Source organism: Cynocephalus volans, chromosome 3 (genome assembly GCF_027409185.1).
Source record: "Cynocephalus volans isolate mCynVol1 chromosome 3, mCynVol1.pri, whole genome shotgun sequence".
Taxonomy (NCBI): Eukaryota; Metazoa; Chordata; class Mammalia; order Dermoptera; family Cynocephalidae; genus Cynocephalus; species Cynocephalus volans.
The window spans coordinates 173,421,058-173,441,370 of NC_084462.1; the positions used below are offsets into that span (position 1 = coordinate 173,421,058).

General features: G+C 48.7%; 1 protein-coding gene across 1 annotated transcript in view; it reads right to left on the reverse strand.

The window, feature by feature from the left end:
* The window catches only part of RIN3 (Ras and Rab interactor 3), a 136,374-nt gene extending 125,451 nt beyond the window's left edge, over window positions 1–10,923 (reverse strand). Inside the window, exon 1 of the mRNA XM_063091435.1 lies at window positions 10,862–10,923. Within this exon, the coding sequence (XP_062947505.1) occupies window positions 10,862–10,905 (44 nt within the window). The 5' untranslated portion in view covers window positions 10,906–10,923. The remainder of the gene's footprint in view (window positions 1–10,861) is intronic.
* Window positions 10,924–20,313: the final 9,390 nt, after the last annotated feature.

Below are 20,313 nucleotides of genomic sequence, written 5' to 3' on the forward strand. Positions count from 1 at the left end.
ACTTGAGGCCTCTCAGACAGCCCTGAGGGCCTGCCTCCCCACGTCTGCAAGCCATTTCTAGCAGGCTCTTATAGGCTCAGAATAAGCCTGAGCTGTCCCTGGAAAGGGGAAGTCAAGTCCCAGCCATTTCAGGACAAACCTTTCCCAAGGTTGGGCAAAGAGGTGAGATGACCACTGAAGACTCCCAGTGGCCAGTGGTCAGCACAATCCCAGCTTGACACCCGGTGAGTGCTCAATAAAGAGATGGTGAATGGGGCTGGCCGGTTAGCTCAGTCAGTAACAGCACGGTGGTATAACACCAAGGTCAAGGGTTTGGATCTGTGTACCGGCCAGCCACCAAAAACAACAAACAAACAAACAAAAGAGACAGTGAATGAATGAGTAAATTGCAGCAGCCAGCAAGGATGCAGGCACTGCTCAGACTGGGCCTTTCCTGTGCTGGGGTGACAGCAGACCCACTCCTAGAAAGAACTGTTTAACCTAGGAGAGAACTTGACCTAAAGAAAAGATGAGAAACTGGGGCTGCCTTGATCACCATATCTAGCCCTGTCAATGCAGAAGGATTTGGAAGTCAGAAACACAAACCAGAATAAATAGTCTGACGCTTCTGGTGAAATCTAAAACTCACAAACACTCAAAATGAAAAAAATGTTTGCAATCTAGTCCTTGAAACAAGAGCCTTAGTCAGTGCAAAACTGCCTCTCCTCTCTCCTCCTCTTCCTCCTTCCTGCCTCCACTAGGAAACAAGGACTTGCAGGTAGCCCTGATAAGCAGCTTAGCATTTCCGGCATGTAATCTGCTGCTGTATGACAAGAAATATAAAACATTTTGTGTTCGTTAGAATTAAGTTTGCCTGTAAGTGATAGAAAATCTAAAATATCAGTGATTTAAACAAGACAGCTATGTATTCCTCTCATATAAAAGCCTGGGGAAGCATTCCAGAGCTGGAGTGGTGCTCCAACATGTCAGGACCCTTACTAGATTGTCATTCTATCCTGCATAGTTTCTACTCTTAAGTTCACCTCAGAGCCCAAGATGGCTGCTTCAACTCCAGCCATCATGTCTGCATTCCAACCAACAGAAAAAAGGAAAGGTGAGAAAGACATATCCCTTCACTGTAAGGGCATCTCCAAGCAAATTGCACTCCCTACTTATATCTCAGTGTCCTGAACTTAATCATATGACCACACCTAGCTGCAAGGAAATTGGGAAATGTACAGCTAAAACTTACACCCAGGTAAAATGCAGGGGCCAATCAACAGGCTCCACTTCACTCTTGAACTCAAAGACCCCAGTGTGGTGACAGATCACAAGGAAATGGTACCCAAACCCTAGATCCACAGAAGTTTCCAGGAGCTTCATTTAAAATAGAGGGGACTTGAAAAGAAGTCAAGAAATTGACAAAGGCACTTGACTAAGCCTACTCCAACCATTAAAATGGTCACAATATGATGAGGCCATCGAAGATGGTAGATAAGCAACATTATGTCCACAGAACAGCGTGTAGAAATGTGTACAGGGAGTAACACTTGGTGAAAAAAAGAGGAACACAAATGAACATGTACATAGTGATTAAAATTTTTGTAAACATACACTTGAACTAGGTGCAGATTCAAAGAGATAATTGTTTGATGCTTTAAATTCCACTTTTTTCTGTGTGCCTGTGTGTAAATGTTTTCAAGTATAAAATAAAAATTTTTGTGGAAAATCAACAGCACAGACACATGTGCACACACACACGCATACACGTACAGGTAATGGCCCCCAACTGGTCCCACAGCCGAAAGAGCTGAGAACATCATCTCATGTAACCCCAGCAACGACCCTGGAGGTGGGGATCATGACCCTCCTTAGCAGAGGAGGAAGAAGAGAGTGTTCTGGCAAGTTCAGGTTCAGTGTCTTGCCCAGGGTCATCTGGCTACTAAGTGGGAGAGCAGATGTGTGGTCTTCACCACTGTAGTAAAAGTCAAACTCTTCCACATTAGCCAAGTGGGTCCCACCCCGCTTTCCAGGCCCATCACACAGACCCCTTCTCTCTGCCCCACATCAGGCTCTTCAGGGCTCCACGTACAACTTGCCCTTCCCCACTTTCCCGCTCAGTGTCTTTCTCCTATCTGGAATACCCTCCTCTGCATGCACCTGCTTTCAGCGGTTAAAATCCTACCCATCCTTCAAAAACCAATGCCGATTCCATTGCAGCCAGGAAGTCCTCCCTGCTCATGATGGACAAATGCAAAACTCTTGGCACCTTTTTACAGAATGCCCTATACTTTAATTATGTGCCTATTTCCCTTATTCTCCCTAGTAGATAAAGTGGAAACTTCTAGAAGTTTAAGTGTTCAGTAAATGGATGGATGATGGATGGCTGATGGATGGATGGATGATGGATGGATGGCAGATAAATGGATAGGTGGGTGTACGGATGGATGAGGAAGACATTCACTGAGAGAAGAATCCCTGAATATATCTTAGATGGATGCTCTGTCAAAAATGTCAAGAACAGAAAGAAGCAAGCTTAATAAATGCTGTCATCAGGTGCCATCAGCAGAGAGCTAAGTCCTTGCTTAGAATGGCAACATCCCTAAAGTAATTTACATTATCACTTTCTGACATTGACTGAAATTAAGGAAGCTGGGGACATGGAGGTTAGGGAAAGAGGTCTCCAGTGAATTCTTTTTTTGACAGCTGCTCCTTTACCCAGAGACCACCAGACTGTGAATTTCCTTGGAGGTGGATGAAGAAGCCCGCGTACTGACCCACAGAACAATTTAGCCCTGGGAAGCCTTGGAGGAGCGGAAGGCTTCCCTGCCACTGTTGTGGTCCCCTCTGCTTCCTCTGGGCTGTCCTTCCCCACCCCTTTCTCCAGCTTGTCTTTCAGAAAACAGGCCCTTACATCAGTCCTCGACACCTCTGGCTGAGTGTGAGCCAAGAAGTTGGGGTGCTGTTTGGTGTTTAAAGTCTTGTCTCTTAACAAGGGAATAAAAAGTTCCTGGCTTTGTTAAAGACCCCAGAGTCAGTGGTGAAATGGGGCCACCTTCCGAGGGGGACATGGGCACTAGGACAATCCCCGTAGGGAGGCCTCTCACTGATGGACTCAAAGGTCCCCACTCCCACCTCCATCTCCTAGAATCCTTCCCCCGGCTCCAGGTTTGGGTGAAGCCAGGCTCTGGGGGACGCTCAGTCTGCCTGGACTCAGGATGGGAGGATGAGTGGGGGGCTTGCCCTCGAGGCCGGCGCCATTAGCCCATAGGATGTGGCCTGAATGTGCGTAACTGCTGCCGCTTCACATACAGACGCTGCTTCACATACAGACAATGGGCCTTGACCACAACCGCTCCCTGGGCTGTCTCTCCTAAAAAGGAACTGACATTTCATAGCAGACTGCTTCATTCTACCAAACATGTCCTGACTGGGGTAGGGCCACCCTCTGGAATTACTGGCCAGATGGGGGGTGAGGGGCTCTGCTGCCACGTTCAAAGCTCCTAACCACCAGCGGTGTTTCTGCTTTTGGGGTGGCCCCCTCCCTACCCCTATGGAGAGGAGATGTGCCTGAGGCCACACAGGGCCTTACTGGCAGGAGAGCGAGAGGAAGAGACCACGATGGCGGCTTCCAGACTCTTCTATAAAAGGTCCAAGGCTGACAGCCACACAGATCTGGCATCAGCCAGGCCCTCCCCGCTGCCCTGTGGACACTGAGGCTGACGGAAGGGCTCCTCTGTACCCACCCACCCCGCTCCTCCTTCAAGGCCACGCTGGCAGGACAGAAGCACTGGTTTCACTGTGTAACACTGTGTCGGGGTGGGAGGCACAGTGTCACCGCCGTCCCCACCTGCATGGGGATGGGCTGGCTATCTCGGCGCAGCCCTGGGCGTGCTGCAGAGGAGGCCCAGCCTGGCAGGGAGCCCCTTCCCTCACCCCTCCCTTGGCAGGGACTCCCCTCAGACCTCATTCCTCTCCAACCTTGACAGGGACAGGCTGCAAAGACCCTCCCCCCCAGCTGCCTGCGATCTCCTCAGCATCCCACAGCTCCCCACACAAAGTGGCGCGCACAGTCTCCACCTCACCGATCCAGCCACACTCAGAGAGGCCATTCCAACCCAACCCGATGGCTCCCCACCTGAGAGAATCCTTCCCAACTCGTTGTCCAGTCAGCAAGTTCTACCAGAAAACCCCAGGCCTTGCCCCAAAGTGGGCTCCCAAAACTGAAGGTACTTTTTTCAAAACTAGTTTTTTCAAAATAAATCCACAGCAGTGAAAAAACATTTTCTTCTAGTCACTTGATCAGGGTAATGACCAGAAGTCTCCTTTCTGGGTCTTTGTTTCTTATGAAAGTGTACCTGAATGTTCTAGACTGCTCCATAGGCTGCCCTTCCATCCATAGGATGGAAGAAGGGTTGCCTCATCCCTGATGGGCACGTCAATTACCTGAACTCCAATAACTGCTCTAGGATATCAGCTTCTGCTGCCTGTAATTGTGGGGATCACTGAATGCAGAACAAGCAGGGACCTTAGAGATCACTGAGCTCATTTCTGAGATGGGGAAACTGAGATCCACAAAGAGTAAGGGACTTGGTCCTAGAGTAAAATCCCAGAATGCCAATCCCACCAGGAACTGAGGAGCAGACAATGACAATGTTGGAGGAAACTTTCGATTTCAGAGTGCAGACAGAGGGAGGAGACCCTAGAGATACCCTCCAGCCCTACTGATGTCCTACAACATGCACATTCCCAAGCATCTTCCAAATCAGCCAAGTATGAAACAATTAGGTCAACCAGCTCATTGCCAGGCATGTGGCAGGGAAGCGGGGGTGTGATGGGGGGAACAAAACCGATAAATTTCACTGAAGCAACCAAGGCAGCCTTTCTCAGACTTTCATTCAGCAACCTTTTATTTTGCCAGACATTGAAAACGAACAACCATCAACTTACCCAATCATTTCATAGAAGAAAGTAGGCTTAAGCACCACAAAAGACGTAATCTCCGAATAAAGAACCGTTCTGCCCAGGGAGAGACAGTTTGGCAACCTCAGCTGAAACACACACGCACACTACCCCCCTCCCCGCCACCCTGGCAAACACCCTATTTCCCTAGTTTCTCAGTGAAGTGAAGGACGCAACCTGGCTTCCCTCGGAATCTGTGCACCCGGCTAATGTCACTCTCCCGGCTGAGGATGCAGAACCCTTTCATGATCCAGAGCTGGTTTCTCCTTCCCCCATCCTCTCTCTCTGAGAAATATCAGGGCATAGCTGGGGAAGATAAAATTAAGGGACTGAGGGCTAAGCAGGGTCCCCACTCAATTTCTTGGGTTGCCAGCCACCCTCCTCTTTCCAGTCTGGGGGAGGGGTGTGGTAGCTTTAGGGGAGGGGGAGTCACCACCTGCTGCAGAGGGGAGTGGGGTCCTCACCCCCCAGTCCTGGGCCTCCACCTTCTGGGTCCCACCCTGCAGTCTGAGCCACCTTATAAATTGCTCAAGAAGCTCAGGTGCTTTGGGACACAAAAGAGAAGACTTTGCGGCGATTTTTAGAATCCCGTTCAGGATGTCATCATTCTCAAACATTTATTGTGTGTCAACTGTGCGCAGGACATGAGGATATGGAACTAAAGGACCTGCCTGACCCCTTTCTTTGGAAGTTTATAAGCTAAGTAGGAAGGCATGATGTTAAAGGGGTTTTGGCTTGTCTAAAATTGCTGGGCAAACAAGTGCTTCATGTGAATGTTAAAAAAGGAGGAATCCCTGTGAGCGGGTGTGGATAGAGGGCTTCGTGGAGGAGGTGCGCCCTTTAATAAGGGCAGAGGGAGCAGAGAGGGGGCATCCCAGCCAGAAGGAACTTCGTGGGCAAAGGTGTGAGGCTACGGGCAGTCAGTTCTGCACGTCTGCATGTTGGGGAGGACAGAAAAGTGAAGCCGTGCATTGGCTTCGAGCAGGACTGGGCTGGGCATGGGGGACAGGGCTTCCTTGAGAGGTATTTTAAGTAGGAGAGCGTGGCACCTGAGGGTGATTAGGGGACCGAAGGGGGACATGCTGCTTTTCCTGGCCAGCCGGAGAGTCCTCGACAGCGGCTGCAGCAGCTGCCCTCTGTCTCTAGCAGCAAGAACCAACCACTAGAAGGCCTCATTGAGGGGTGGGGCGGAGGGGAGATCGACAGTATAGAAAAGTCATTAAAGTTGTCATTTCCATCTTTGGCTCCAATCTTGGGTAAAACTTCCATGTCTTGAACACCCCTGGGAGGGAAGAAGCAGTTGACTTCCTGATTCTCAGAGGGTTTGGGGTAACGGTTCTATCTACCGAAAATTCTAGAGCTGGCCATCAGAGCAGCGACAACCGCATCTAGGTCAACTTCTAAGAACAAGCTGACTCATGGCCCCTCACTCCCTTCTGAAAGTGACCCCCTACGGGGGGCAGATAGCTGGGGCAAACAGGAAGTTAAGGGGCTTTTTTGAGCCACTTCCCCCATGCTGGGGCTCTATCTGGGCACATAGGTTCCCCCACAACCCCTAGAATGAGCTGGGCCACAAAGATGGGGTCCTGTGGGCAGCCCCCTTTCCATCAATCTATCCCCAGCCAAAATTTGCTTTCCTGTTCTCTCAAACCCTGTTATCTGATAACTGTCACTGACAAGCAATGTGCGTCATCTACTTCTGGGTTCTGTAGGGTAGACTCCCTCCCTCCCCAGGCCTGCTGTCCCCTCTTCATTGCTGCCCACCCAGTTCTGCTCATTTGTCACTGCCTAGCTGATACAGACTGAGGATCTCACCCCAACAGGTAGAATCTGTGAGGGGGTCGGAGGGACAGAATTTGTGGTCATCTGTCGCTTGATTTTTCCTTTTTTCTGCTCTGACCCTGTGGCTAGGAGGCACTGAGGCCACCTTAGACTCCTGTCTGCAAAATGGAGCTCCAGGGAGGCCTGAGAGGATGGGGAGGGGTCTGGGGTGCCTTCCCTTAAATGTCACGCCTCCCTCTGCTTCCATCAGAGGCCAATTGCTGGTGTGTTTCCCTTTTTGATTTCTGCATCTCCAGGGTTAAAATGTTGAGCTTTTAACACGTGCTGCTTCACTGAAGATCAGGGCCTGGGGGTAAATGTGCCGAGACTCCCTCAACCCAAGCAGGCCCTGCACCCCCATCCCCTGCACTCCTAGCTGCCTCTGAAGAATGTATTGGGGCTTCTGGTTGGGTGGGGGCAGCAGGGCAGGCTCTTTTAGGGTCTGGAAGGGGCTGGTCTCCAAGCTGAGTACCAGCCAGGGAACATTAGCTCCTGAAAGCAAGGAAGCCAGGCCAGGGGGCAGAGCTGAAGCTTCGAGCTCGGACCTTGAATCCATCACTGGCCCTACTCTGGGTGGGCCCCACCCTGGAAGAGCCCCCTGACTCAGAGCCTGGAGTGGTTGAGGGGCTCCCCTCCAGGGCTTCAGCAGGACCCTGTGTTGTATCTGGCTAAGGTTCAGGAGACGTGAGTCCCACCTCCAGCTCCCACGACACTGGAGTAGGTACTTCCTCTTTCTGAGTTTCTGTTTCCTCATTGATAAATTAGCGGTCTGGATTAGGTCAGTGACAGCCACATCTTTCCAAGAGTGGAATCCTTTTTTAAATGAAATCTTAAGCAGATGTCAATATACCAAATATATGAAAATATGTCTGTCTGGTCTGCTTGCCATGATGGGGCAGTGGGGATGGGGGTGCCTGCTAAGTCTCCCCCACCCCTTGAAAGCTACTGACTTAAGTGGGCTGTGAGAGAAACCATTCTCAGGTGACTTCCCATGCAGGTCGGCATCTGTCCCCCCGCAGCACTGTCCCCTTGGCACTCACAGCCTCACCAGAGTCATCCTCCACGACTTCTTCTCTCCCATGTCACCTCCCAGCCACCAGCAAATCTTGTGGTTCCACCTTCTCACCCCTCCACTGCCCACCCCATCACGGTCACCACCCTTCTTTACTGGCCACTGCAGGGGCCTCCCTGCAGGTCTCTCTCTGCTTCTGCTTCTGTTCCCCTACCATCTGTCCTCAGTACAGCCCAAATCCAAATCAGGTAGTGGCCTGAGTTCCCAACAGGCCAACCACATACACACATCCCCTCCCTCCCCCCAGGATCGGTCCTACTCTCCCCACGTGCTCCAGGCCTCTGCTAAATGCCCTCTCCTCGAGGCAGCCACCTCTGACCACTTGTCCAGAACAATCTGGGTTCCCCACACTTCCTACCCTGACTTTCTGTCTCTTCTCTGAGGGAATATCAGCTGTAAGTGGGGAGGGGCTTGGTTTGATGCTGGGCCCCCACCCCTGGCTAGTGCAGAGACTGTTGAAAGAACGTAGAATGAATGAATCGCAGAGTCCTAAAAGGTGTGAGAAAAGGTGTCTGCGCCCAGAGAACCAGACAACCTGTCTGCACTTTGTCTCTGCCCAGCCAATTTTTTCAACAAGAAATAGATACAGCTTGCTTGGAAAGATCCTCAGACTTCTATTCCAGGGGACATCACTTAAGTCACTCCATCCTAGCCATTTGGGGGTAAGGATGGGAGGCATTTTCCCAGTTGTCTGAACATCCCTGACCCACCCCCACCCCCTGACCCCCAGAGTAGGAGTGAGCTGTTGGAACAGCAGAGTGGAAGGACCCAGCATGGATTGGTCAGCAGGGTCTGGGGGTGGGGTAGGGTGAGGGGTCATGGGCTCTCCAAATCTTGGAGGCTATAACACAGCAGATGCGTAGCCAAGGAGCAGGGGATGTGGGGGCCACACCTGAGAACTGCCCTCTAGTACTTGAGAGTCAAGAGGGATCAGCTCCTGATGGGAGAACAGGGTCTCCAAAGGTAGAATTTACAGGGAGGCAGCCTGCAACTCAGGTTTCTCCCTGTCCAAAGTGTTAGCAAGCTCTCCATCACTGGAGGTATGCAAACACCTTTCAGGAATGTTGTCAAGGGGATTCCTGAGCTCAGAGCAAGGTTAAATAGGATGCTACCTAGGAACACTTCCAAACCAAAAGGTCCTCTAAAATACAGCAGGGTTTTTTTAAAGCAACAAACCAATATTCATATAGCATTTAGGATGTAACAAACACTGCCTGAGCTGGTGCATTAACTCTCAGCTGCCTGCGGGCAGCTACTTAAATAAGAACTCATCCAACCCATGTAACAACCCTTGAAGTGCGTGTTATTATTACTCCTAGTCTATAGATAAGACCAGGTCACTTGTCCAAGGTTATGTAATTGGCAAATGGAGGGGTCACGCCCAATGAATGGTGATAATAATGGTAAGAATAATAATATTAAGGGTTTACCTTATAGGCCAATGTGCTAAACTCTTTCTAGGTATTTAATCCTCAAAACAACTGTAAGTAGTTACTACTACTTATCCTTATTTTATAGGTAAGTAAACTGAGGCACAGAGAGGTTAAATAACTGGCCCAGAAATGAACAAAGAAAGGCAAGAAGAAGTGGCTCAGGTTAGGTCATCGCTGGGGAAAATGGGAAGTTGGGAGGTCAGGGCCCTGGCCCCTCACCTCCCCTTCCTCCCTAAGAAACTCCTCCAGGCTCCTCCTTTCGGGCTCCACACTGCAATCTTGGGTGTGGCTGATACTTGCCCCAGGGAGGGCCCCTTCCCCAAAGGAATTCCCAGTTCCTTCCACCGGATGGCATTTGTCTTTTCAGAGGTCACTTCCAGTGGAAAGCAACCAGCACAGAATTTCCGGGCTGAGGTCGCAATGGGGGAGGAGGGAAGAAGGAGGGAGGCATTCAGATCTAGATGAGCTTAAGGGCCCCTCCAAGCCATTCCCAGTCCCTCCCACCCGGGAGGGAGCCAGTCACCTCCAGCTGTCCCCCGATCCGGACTGCACAAGATCGGGCCAACTCTCCCGTTTTACAAAGTGGAGAACTGAGGCCCTGGGAGATGAGGTGGCAGAGCTGGGCCAGGCAGCGCAGGTGTCTATCAGAGAAGCAGGCCCGGGACTTATAAACCCAAGGGAATGCCTCCCCGTATGCGCCCGTCAACGTTTGCACCCCGAAAGTATCTGAAAGGTTTTCCCACGGATCCCCTTCCAACCTGGCGCCTCCTCAACATCTCGAAATTTCCCGGGACGCCCTCTGGTCTGGCGGGGCGACGGGACCTTCTCTCGAGCGCGCAGCCCCAAGCAATGCCCGAGGTTGCGAGTTGGGGGGCGGGGGTGGGGCGGGGCGCGAAACTGAACGCCAGGGATCCCTCTAGAAAGCCGGTTCCCGAACGGGTTCGGCTTCATGCACTCCAAGCCGTGCCTTCTCCCCGAGGACCCCACAAGCCATGCGCAGCCCGTGCGCCTTGGACCCTTCCCAAGCACCAGGCTCTGGAAAGGCCGGTCCGAGGGTCACCGTCACCGGCCAGGCCAGAAGGGAGGAGGAGGGGGAGGGGGTTCCGGTGGGTCAGCTGTTGGGCAGCGAGCGCTCGAGGTTGAGCCCAGGTCCCCACCCCACGCCGGGCCTGGCCCCAAGCACGAGGGCGCGCGGGGGGCTCAGGCAGAGCTGCGGGTGCCGCGGCCCAGTGGGGCCGGGACCTCTGGTGTTTGCATCCAAAGTTCAGGCCGGGCAGGAGCCGGAGCGGGGGAGGGGGCCGCGTCCACACGGGCAGCCCCGGCTTTGACAGGTAGAGACGCGCTCCCTCGCAACCCGCCCGCCCAGCTGCCGAAAGTGTGCGCTGGTTTTCCAGCAAGCAATGTCGGCCTAAAAGTTTAGCCAAATCGTCAGAGTCGCCAGGGACGCCCCCTTCCCGCAGCACCGGGATCCGTCTCAGCACGACACCCTTGAGGTCCTGCGGTCCGAAGTCCCTCCCGGAGCCCCAAGGACTCTCGGAGACCTTGGGGAAGTGAAATGGGTCGGTCAGGACGGGGGGCGCGCGCCCCGACTTACCCCGCGGGGTCCCCGCGCGCGGGCGCCCCGGCCCGTCGCATCATGCCGCCGGCAGCTCCGGGACGGTGAGCGGCGGCGCTGCGGGCTCCCGCATGCCCCTGGCGCTGGCCCGCGGGAAGGGCCGGGCCGGTGCCGCCGCCAGCCCCGCGCCGAGTGGGGAAGCCGCCGCCGCGCTCTGGGGCGCTCGCTCCCTTCCACTTCCTGGATCGGAGCGAGCGGGGCTTTCAGGAAGAGGCTGGCCTTGGTGGTCAAGGGTTTTTTTGTCACAAGCCATTCGGCGGCGGCTCGCGGCCGGGAGCCCCCCTGGGGGACGCGGAAGCCCCGGCGGCCGCGCCCCCCCGGGGCCGGGCCTGGCGGCGGGCGGTGCCGGAGCGAGGCTCCCGGCGCGGGCGCCCGAGCTCGGGATGCCGCCTCCGCGGGCTGGCGCTGCGGGACGCGGGGCTCCCAGGAGGGAAACTTAGAGGAAAGTCTCCGGCTTGGCGCGGGGCCACGTGCGAAGGAAGGCGCGCTCCGCGGCAGCCCGCCCGACAGGGGGCCGGCAGGTGGGGAGGCCCAGGGCGCAGCGCCGGGGGTTCCTCGGCCCGGAGCCACTGCCTTCCCTCCTGCCCGAAATCGCTCAAGGGCGGCCTCGGACCCGACGCCGGGTGCCTCCTCCATATCCCTGACAGGTGGCCACGCTAACTCCTTTTGAATGCCTCTGCTGACGGGGGGCTCACTACCTCACAAGGCAGTCCGCTTACCCCCTAAGCCTGGCATCTAATTCACTTATGCTGGGTGCCACATCTAGATGGGAGCAGAGGGGAAAAGCCACCAGCTCACATCAAATACAGTCATCCCTCAAATAACTGAGGGAATTGTTTCCAGGACCTCCCTCAGGTACCCAAATCGCCAGACGCTCAAGTCCCTGATATGCTATACTACGTGCATGTAATCTATGCACATCCTCCCATATACTTAAAATCATCTTTAGATTGCTTATAATACCTAATACAATGTAAATGCTGTGTAAATAGTTGTTATACTGTATTGTTTAGGGAATGACAAGGGGAAAAAAAGGCTGTACCTGTTCAGCACAGAAGCAGTTTTTTTTCCTGATTATTTTCCATTCACGGTTAGTTGAATCCATGGTTGCAGAACCCACAGATACAGAGGGCAGACTGTACAATATCCACAGCAACACAGGTGGGAACAGGAGGCCCCTCCTCTAAGTGCCCAGGCACTCAAAAATGCCTCCTGAGCCTGGTCTGCCCCCAAAGAATTTTGCAGAGTGACTGAGCAGGACTGGACCCTAAGAGGTCACTTAGTCTAATGCAGTGTTTCTCAACCTGGGCACTTTTGACATTTGAGGCCTGCTATGATTTGAATGCCCCCCCCCAGCTCATTTTGGAGCTTAATTCCCAATATTGTATTTGAAGGGTGGGACCTTTAAGAGGTGATTGGATCATGATGGTTTGTGAATGGATTAATCCATTTATAGATTAATGGGTTAATGGACAAATGGTTATCATGGGAGTGACGCTAGTTGCTTTGTAAGGATAGCAGATGAATGAGTATGTCCAGCCCTTGCTATGTGATACCGTGCGCCACCAAGGGACTGTAGAGAGTCCATGCCAAGAAGGTGGCCCTCACCAGATGTGCCCCCTGGACTTCCAAGCCTCCAAAACTGTATGAAATCAATTTTGTTTTCTTATAAATTACCCAGTTTCGTGTATTCTGTTATAAGCAACAGAAAACAAACTAATACAGGACAAGATAATGCTTTGTTATTGGGGCTGCCTTGTGCACTGCAGGATGTTTAACAGCATCCGTGGCCGGTACCCACTGACACCAGTAGCATCACCCTCCCCACTGTAACAACCCAAAATATCTCCAGACATTTCCAAATAGGACCAACTGGTCTATCACCTACATTTTATAGATAAGGAAACTGAGCCTAGAGAGGAGAGGTGACTTGCCTGAGCCCATGTGGCAAACCGAGGCCAGACAGGTCCAAAGCCCAGGGCTCTGGGAAAAGCATCACCAGGCCCCTTTGCCCTTCATGCCTCTGCCCTGCTGCTCACTCCTCCCCCACCTTCCCCGGCATTTCCACCAAATCAGTCTGTCAGAAGTTAAAGAGAAAAGAAAGAACCTATAACCATGAAAAGTACAGCCTTCTGGTGGGAATGGAAAATGGTGCAGCCACTTTTGGAAACAGCCTGGCAGCTCCTCAAAGGGCTAAACGGAGAGTTTCCATATGACCCAGCAATTCCACTCCTGGGTATATGCCCAAGGGAAATGAACACATATGTCCACACAAAAACTTGTACTCAAATGTTTATATCAGCCTTATTCATAATAGCTAAAACATGGAAACAATCCAATGTCCATCAATTGATGAATGGGTAAACACAACGTGGTGTATCCATCCAGTGGAATATTATTAGGCCACGAAAAGGAATGAAGTCCTGACACATGCTACAACATGGATGAACCTCAAAAACACTAAATAAAAGAAGCCAGTCACAGAGGACCACATTCCATTCACATGAAGTGTTCAGAATACACAAATCTATAGAAACAGAAAGTAAATTGGTGGTTGCCAGGGGCTGGGAGGAGAAAAGAGAATGAGGAATGACTGCTACTGGTTATGGGGTTTTTGGGGGGGTGATGAAAATATACTAAAATCAATTGTGGTGATGGTTGCCCAACTCTGTGGCTTTATTAAAAACCATTGAATTGTATACTTTAAGTGGGTGAATTGTACAGTATGTGAATCATATCTTGATAAAGCTGTTATTTTTCTTTTTAAAGGAGAGAAAAAGGTAGAGCCTCCAAGAGGCCACCCTGACCGCTCCAGCCCACACCGCTTCCCCCTGCTCTGGCCCACACCAGTTCCCTTGCTGTTCCTCTCCTTAGATCATAACCATGCCCCGTTGACTTGTTGACGTGTCCTCTCCTCCAGAGGCGGAACTGTCCCTCCCTTCTGGTAGAAAAGATGATTCCTGTCATCTTACCTCAACAAGGCCCTGTTTGAGAACATGGGTTTTGAGGATAGACCCATGCGGAAATTCAACTCCAGGTCCTTCTACCTGGGTGGTCTTGGGCAAGTCCTTTCCTACAGCCCCAGCTTGCTCATCTGTGAAACCAAGCAAGAAGGCACCCCTCCTGCCCCCCCCCCCCGGGTGCCATTGTTATTCCTTTGTATTCCTAAAACAAGCTCACAAGCCACTCCCAGGCCTCCCTGGACCCCAGGGAAGTGGTCTGTCTAACTACTGCACCTAGAACAGTCCTTCAGGCCCTTCTAAGCTGACAGGGACTAAGAGTGACTCCACTCTTTCAGTTCTCCCCGTAAAAGGGAGCTCCTTCGGCCACTGCTGAGAAACTCAAGACAAGCTCTTCAAAGCGTGGGTTCCATGACACCAGCCCCAAGGCTCTCACCATCTCCCCATAGAGGCTCCTCCAGGCCCTGCGACCTACCTGCTCTGAGAAGCCCAATGCTATGGGTTAAATGTGTTAAGGCCCCCACAAGTTCACGTGTTGGAAACTTGATCCCCTGTTATAACAGTGTTAAGAGAGTGGGAAGTCTAATTATGGTATTTGAAAGGTGGGGCCTTGAGAGGTGATTGGATCATGAGGCTGGAGTAATAGATTCATAGTAGTAGATTAAGCCATTAGTGGATTGCTCTCTCTCTCTGCTTCCACCATCTTGCAATGTGAGACCCCTGGTTCACTGTTGCCATCACCAGATGGACTTTGGACTTCCCAGCCTCAGAAACTAGTAATCTAATTGGAAATTGCTCATCCTTCTAAGTTGTTACAAGAAGAATTATCACTAATACTTTGCACAGAATTTCAGTTTTGCTTCAGAGAATATTTTCTACCTAATAGAATATGTACTACGCTTGGCCATTATTAAAAAATAAAGATACAACAATTACCTGCAAAAATATCTTCTCTGTCATTATCTAGCACAACTTCTGTGGGTTTTGAGCCATTGGAATTTGCACTAATATCTTCTGCAGGAAGGCTGGCTGGTTCTGGAGATGATGGCCTTGACTGTTAAAAAGAACAAAAAGGACTTCCGGTCAAGATGGTGGAATAGACGGTCCCTAGTGTCACTCTCTCCCACAAATCAACTGATTTAAACTATAAAAACATAACATCAAGTGCATATGGAATGGGGAGAAGTCCAGTGGGGGAGGCAGAAGCTCCGGGAAGACCACATGCCCTGCAGGGCTGCCGTTGCTCGATCCGGCAGATAGGCTTCACCGCCGCCACCCAGCTCCATTCCGAGCCCAGCCCAGTGTGCACAGAGTGGGGAGACGTCCAGCAAGGGAGGCGGAGGCTCCACAGAAACCACACACCCTGTGGGGCTGCCACTGCGTGATCCAGCAGGTAGGCTTCACCGCAGGCACCCGGCTCCATTCCCAGCCTGGCCTAGTGCACTCGGAGCAGAGAGACGTCCGGCAGGGGAGGCAGGAACTCCACAGGGACCACACTGCCACCACACGATCCAGCAGCCCAGCCCAATTTGTATGGAGCACAGAGACTTCCAGCAAGGGAGATAGAAGCTCTGTAGAGTCCACACACCCTGTGGGGGGGCTGCCGCCACGTGATCCAGCAGCAGGTAGGCTTCACTGCCGCCACCCGGCTCCATCCCAAGCCCAGCCTAGCACGCACAGAGCAGGGAGACATTCAGCAGGGGAGCCCAGAGCACATGGAACAGGGAGAAGTCCAGCATGGGAGGTGGAAGCTCAGCAGAGACCACACACCCTGCGGTACCGCCCCATGATCCAGCAGCCTGGCAGAGTCCAAGCTGACCAGAGAGGTGGCTCCCCGGAGAGGCCCAAGACCCGAGGGAACCACACACGCAAGGCACTAGTGGCCAACTGAGCAGTCACTGAGGTAGCCATACGAAATTGGCAACCACAGCAACATCTTAGTCAGTCAATAGTGTCAAACCTGTGGACTGTGAAACCCCCTGCCACAATGAATAAACATCAAAGAAAAGATACCAGAAATATGCATAATCAAGAAAGTACACCACCAAAGGATAATAACTCTCAAGCTCCAGATCCTACAGAACAAGAAGCCCTTGAAATGTCTGACAAGGAATTTCGAGTGATAATTCTTTTTTTAATTTAATTTAATTTAATTTAATTTAATTAATTAATTAATTTTTTTACTTCTTTACTTTCTTTTTTTTTTTTTTTTAATTTTCTTTTGTCGATATACATTGTGGCTGATTATTGCTCCCCATCACCAAAACCCCCTCCCTCCTCCCTCCCCCCTCCCCCCCAACAATGTCCTTTCTGTTTGCTTGTCATATCAACATCAAGTAATTGTGGTTGTTATATCTTCTTCCCCCCCCCCGTGTTTGTGTGTGTGTGTGTGTGTGTGTGTGTGTGTGTGTGTGTGTGTGAATTTGTATATTAATTTTTAGCTCCCACCAATAAGTGAGAACATGTGGTATTTCTCTTTCTGTGCCTGACTTGTTTCACTTAATATAATTCTCTCAAGGTCCATCCATGTTGTTGCAAATGGCAGTATTTCATTCGTTTTTATAGCTGAGTAGTATTCCATTGTGTAGATATACCACAGTTTCCGTATCCACTCATCTGATGATGGACATTTGGGCTGGTTCCAACTCTTGGCTATTGTAAAGAGTGCTGCGATGAACATTGGGGAACAGGTATACCTTCGACTTGATGATTTCCATTCCTCTGGGTATATTCCCAACAGTGGGATAGCTGGGTCGTATGGTAGATCTATCTGCAATTGTTTGAGGAACCTCCATACCATTTTCCATTGAGGCTGCACCATTTTGCAGTCCCACCAACAATGTATGAGAGTTCCTTTTTCTCCGCAGCCTCGTCAGCATTTATCGTTCATAGTCTTTTGGATTTTAGCCATCCTAACTGGGGTTAGATGGTATCTCAATGTGGTTTTGATTTGCATTTCCCGGATGCTGAGTGATGTTGAGCATTTTTTCATATGTCTGTTGGCCATTTGGATATCTTCCTTAGAGAAATGCCTACTTAGCTCTTTTGCCCATTTTTTAATTGGGTTGCTTGTTTTCTTCTTGTAAAGTTGTTTGAGGTCCTTATATATTCTGGATATTAATCCTTTGTCGGATGTATATTTTGCAAATATTTTCTCCCACTCTGTTGGTTGTCTTTTAACTCTGTTAATTGTTTCTTTTGCTGTGCAGAAGCTTTTTAGTTTGATATAATCCCATTTGTTTATTTTTCCTTTGGATGCCCGTGCTTTTGGGGTCGTATTCATGAAGTCTGTGCCCAGTCCTATTTCCTGAAGTGTTTCTCCTATGTTTTCTTTAAGAAGTTTTATTGTTTCAGGGTGTATATTTAAATTCTTAATCCATTTTGAGTTGATTTTAGTATACAGTGAGAGGTATGGATCTAGTTTCATTCTCCTGCATATGGATATCCAGTTATCCCAGCACCATTTGCTGAAGAGGTAGTCCCTTCCCCAGTGAATAGGCTTGGTGCCTTTGTCAAAGATAAGCTGGCAGTAAGTGTGTGCGTTGATTTCTGGATTCTCTATTCTATTCCATTGATCAGTGTGTCTGTTTTTATGCCAGTACCATACTGTTTTGGTTATTATAGCTTTGTAGTATAGCTTAAAGTCAGGTAGTGTTATGCCTGCAGCTTTATTTTTTTTGCTCAGCATTGCTTTGGCTATGCATGGTCTTTTATTGTTCCATATAAATGACTAGATAGTTTTTTCCATTTCTGAGAAAAATGTCTTTGGAATTTTGATGGGGATTGCATTGAATTTGTATATCACTTTGGGTAGTATGGACATTTTCACTATGTTGATTCTTCCAATCCAAGAGCATGGGATATCTTTCCATCTTCTCGTATCCTCTCTAATTTCTCTCAGCAGTGGTTTATAGTTCTCATTATAGAGATCTTTCACCTCCTTGGTTAACTCAATTCCTAAGTATTTTATTTTTTTGGTGGCTATTGTAAATGGGCAGGCTTTCTTGATTCCTCATTCTGCATGTTAATGAAACTGAATGAGATACAAGAAAACTCAGCTAGACATCCTGATGAAACAAGAAAAAGTATACAGGACCTGAACGAAGAAATGTACAAGGAAATCAATGCCCTGAAAAAAATGTAGCAGAACTTGCTGAACTGAAGAATTTATTCAGTGAAATAAAAAACACAATGGAGAGTTTAACCAGCAGGCTTGCGGAAGTTGAAGAGAGAACCTCTGAACTTGAAGATGTGCTGTTTAAAATAACACAAGCAAACGAACAAAAAAAAAAAAAAAAAGAAAGAAAGAAAGAAAAAAGAATCAAAGGCATTGAAGAAAATCTGAGAGAGATATCAGACAACCTTAAGCGCTCAAATATCCGAGTCAGGGGTATTCCAGAAGGGGAGGAAAAAGGATATTGCATTGGAAACATATTCAACAAAATAGTGGCAGAAAACTTCCCACGTATAGAAAAAATCACAGATCTTCAGATCTGGGAAGCTCAACGATCTCCAAACATATTCAACCCAAAAAGGTCTTCTCTAAGACATGTTATAGTCAAATTGGCAAAACTCAAAGACAAAGAGAGAATCTTAAAAGCTGCAAGAGAGAAGCATCAAATCACCTATAAGGGAGCCCCAATCAGACTAACATCAGACTTTTCATCACAAACCCTAAAAGCCAGAAAGGAATGGGATGATATATTCAAAATACTAAAAGACAGAGATTGCCAGCCAAGAATACTCTACCCTGCAAGGCTATCCTTCTGAAATGAAGGGCAAATAATATATTTCTTACACAAACAAAAACTGCAGGAGTTCACCACCACACGGCCACCCTTACAAGAAATTCTCAAGGGAGTACTGGGTTTCGTTCCTGAAAAATAACTACCACTGCCATAAAAACTCAAGAAAAATCAAAACCCAGTAGTATAATAAAAATGGCATGCATGAAGAGAAAACAAACAAACAAAAAGGCTATCTACAACCCAAGGAACCAACAAACACAGAAAACAAACAGTAAATCAGAAAGCAAGGAACAAAAGACACCTAAGACAACCAAACAATAATCAATAAAATGCTAGGAATAAATCAACACTTTTCAATAACAACTCTTAATGTAAAAGGCTTAAATTCCCCAATCAAAAGACACAGACTGGCTGACTGGATTAAAAAGGAGGACCCAACTATATGCTGCCTTCAAGAGACCCACCTCACCCATAAAGACTCACATAGACTAAGAGTGAAAGGATGGAAAAAGATTTACCATGCAAACAGAAAAGAAAAATGAGCTGGAGTAGCTATTCTTATACCTGATAAAATACACTTTAAACTAAAAACCATAAAAAGAGACAATGAGGGACACTACGTAATGATAAAAGGATTGATCCATCAAGAACACATAACAATCATAAATATATACGCACCCAATGTTGGAGCAGCCAGATTTATAAATCAAACTCTATTAGACCTAAAGAAGGAAATAGACACTAATACCATAATAGCAGGGGACCTGAACACCCCACTGCCAATATTGGACAGATCATCTAGGAAAAGAATCAGCAGAGAAACACAAGATCTAAACAATACTCTAGACCAATTGGACTTGGCAGATATCTACAGAACATTCCACCCAACAACCTCAGAATATTCATTCTTCTCATCAGCACATGGATCATTCTCCAGGATAGATCACATATTAAGTCACAAATGAAGTCTCAACAAATTCAAAAAAATTGGAATTATCCCTCATATTTTCTCAGACCACAATGGATTAAAATTAGAAATCAATAACAAATGAAATTCTGGAAACTGTACAAACACATGGAAATTAAACAGCATTCTACTTAATGACATATGGGTCCAAGAAGAAATCAAGCAGGAAATCAAAAAATTTATTGAAACTAATGAAAACAATGATACATCATACCAAAACCTGTGGGATACTGCAAAAGCAGTATTGAGGGGAAAATTTATTGCATTAAATGCTCACGTCAGAAGAATAGAAAGATGGCAAGTGAACAACCTAACACTTCACCTTAAAGAACTAGAAAAACAAGAACAATCCAAACCTAAAGTTAGCAGACGGAAAGAAATCATTAAGATCAGAGCAGAACTGAATGAAATCGAAACCCCAAAACAATACAAAAGATCAATGAATCAAAAAGCTGGTTTTTTGAAAAGATAAATAAAATTGACAAACCATTAGCATGGCTAACAAAAAAAAGAAGAGAGAAGACTCAAATAACAAAAATTAGAAATGAAAAAGGCGATAGTACAACTGATTCATCTGAAATACAAGGAATAATTCAAGACTGCTATAAACAACTATATGCCAACAAATGTGAAAATCTGGAGGAAATGGATAAATTTCTGGACACACACAAGCTCCCAAAACTGAGCCATGAAGATGTAGAAAATCTGAACAGACCAATAAACATAAAGGAGATTGAAGCTGTTATCAGAAAGCTC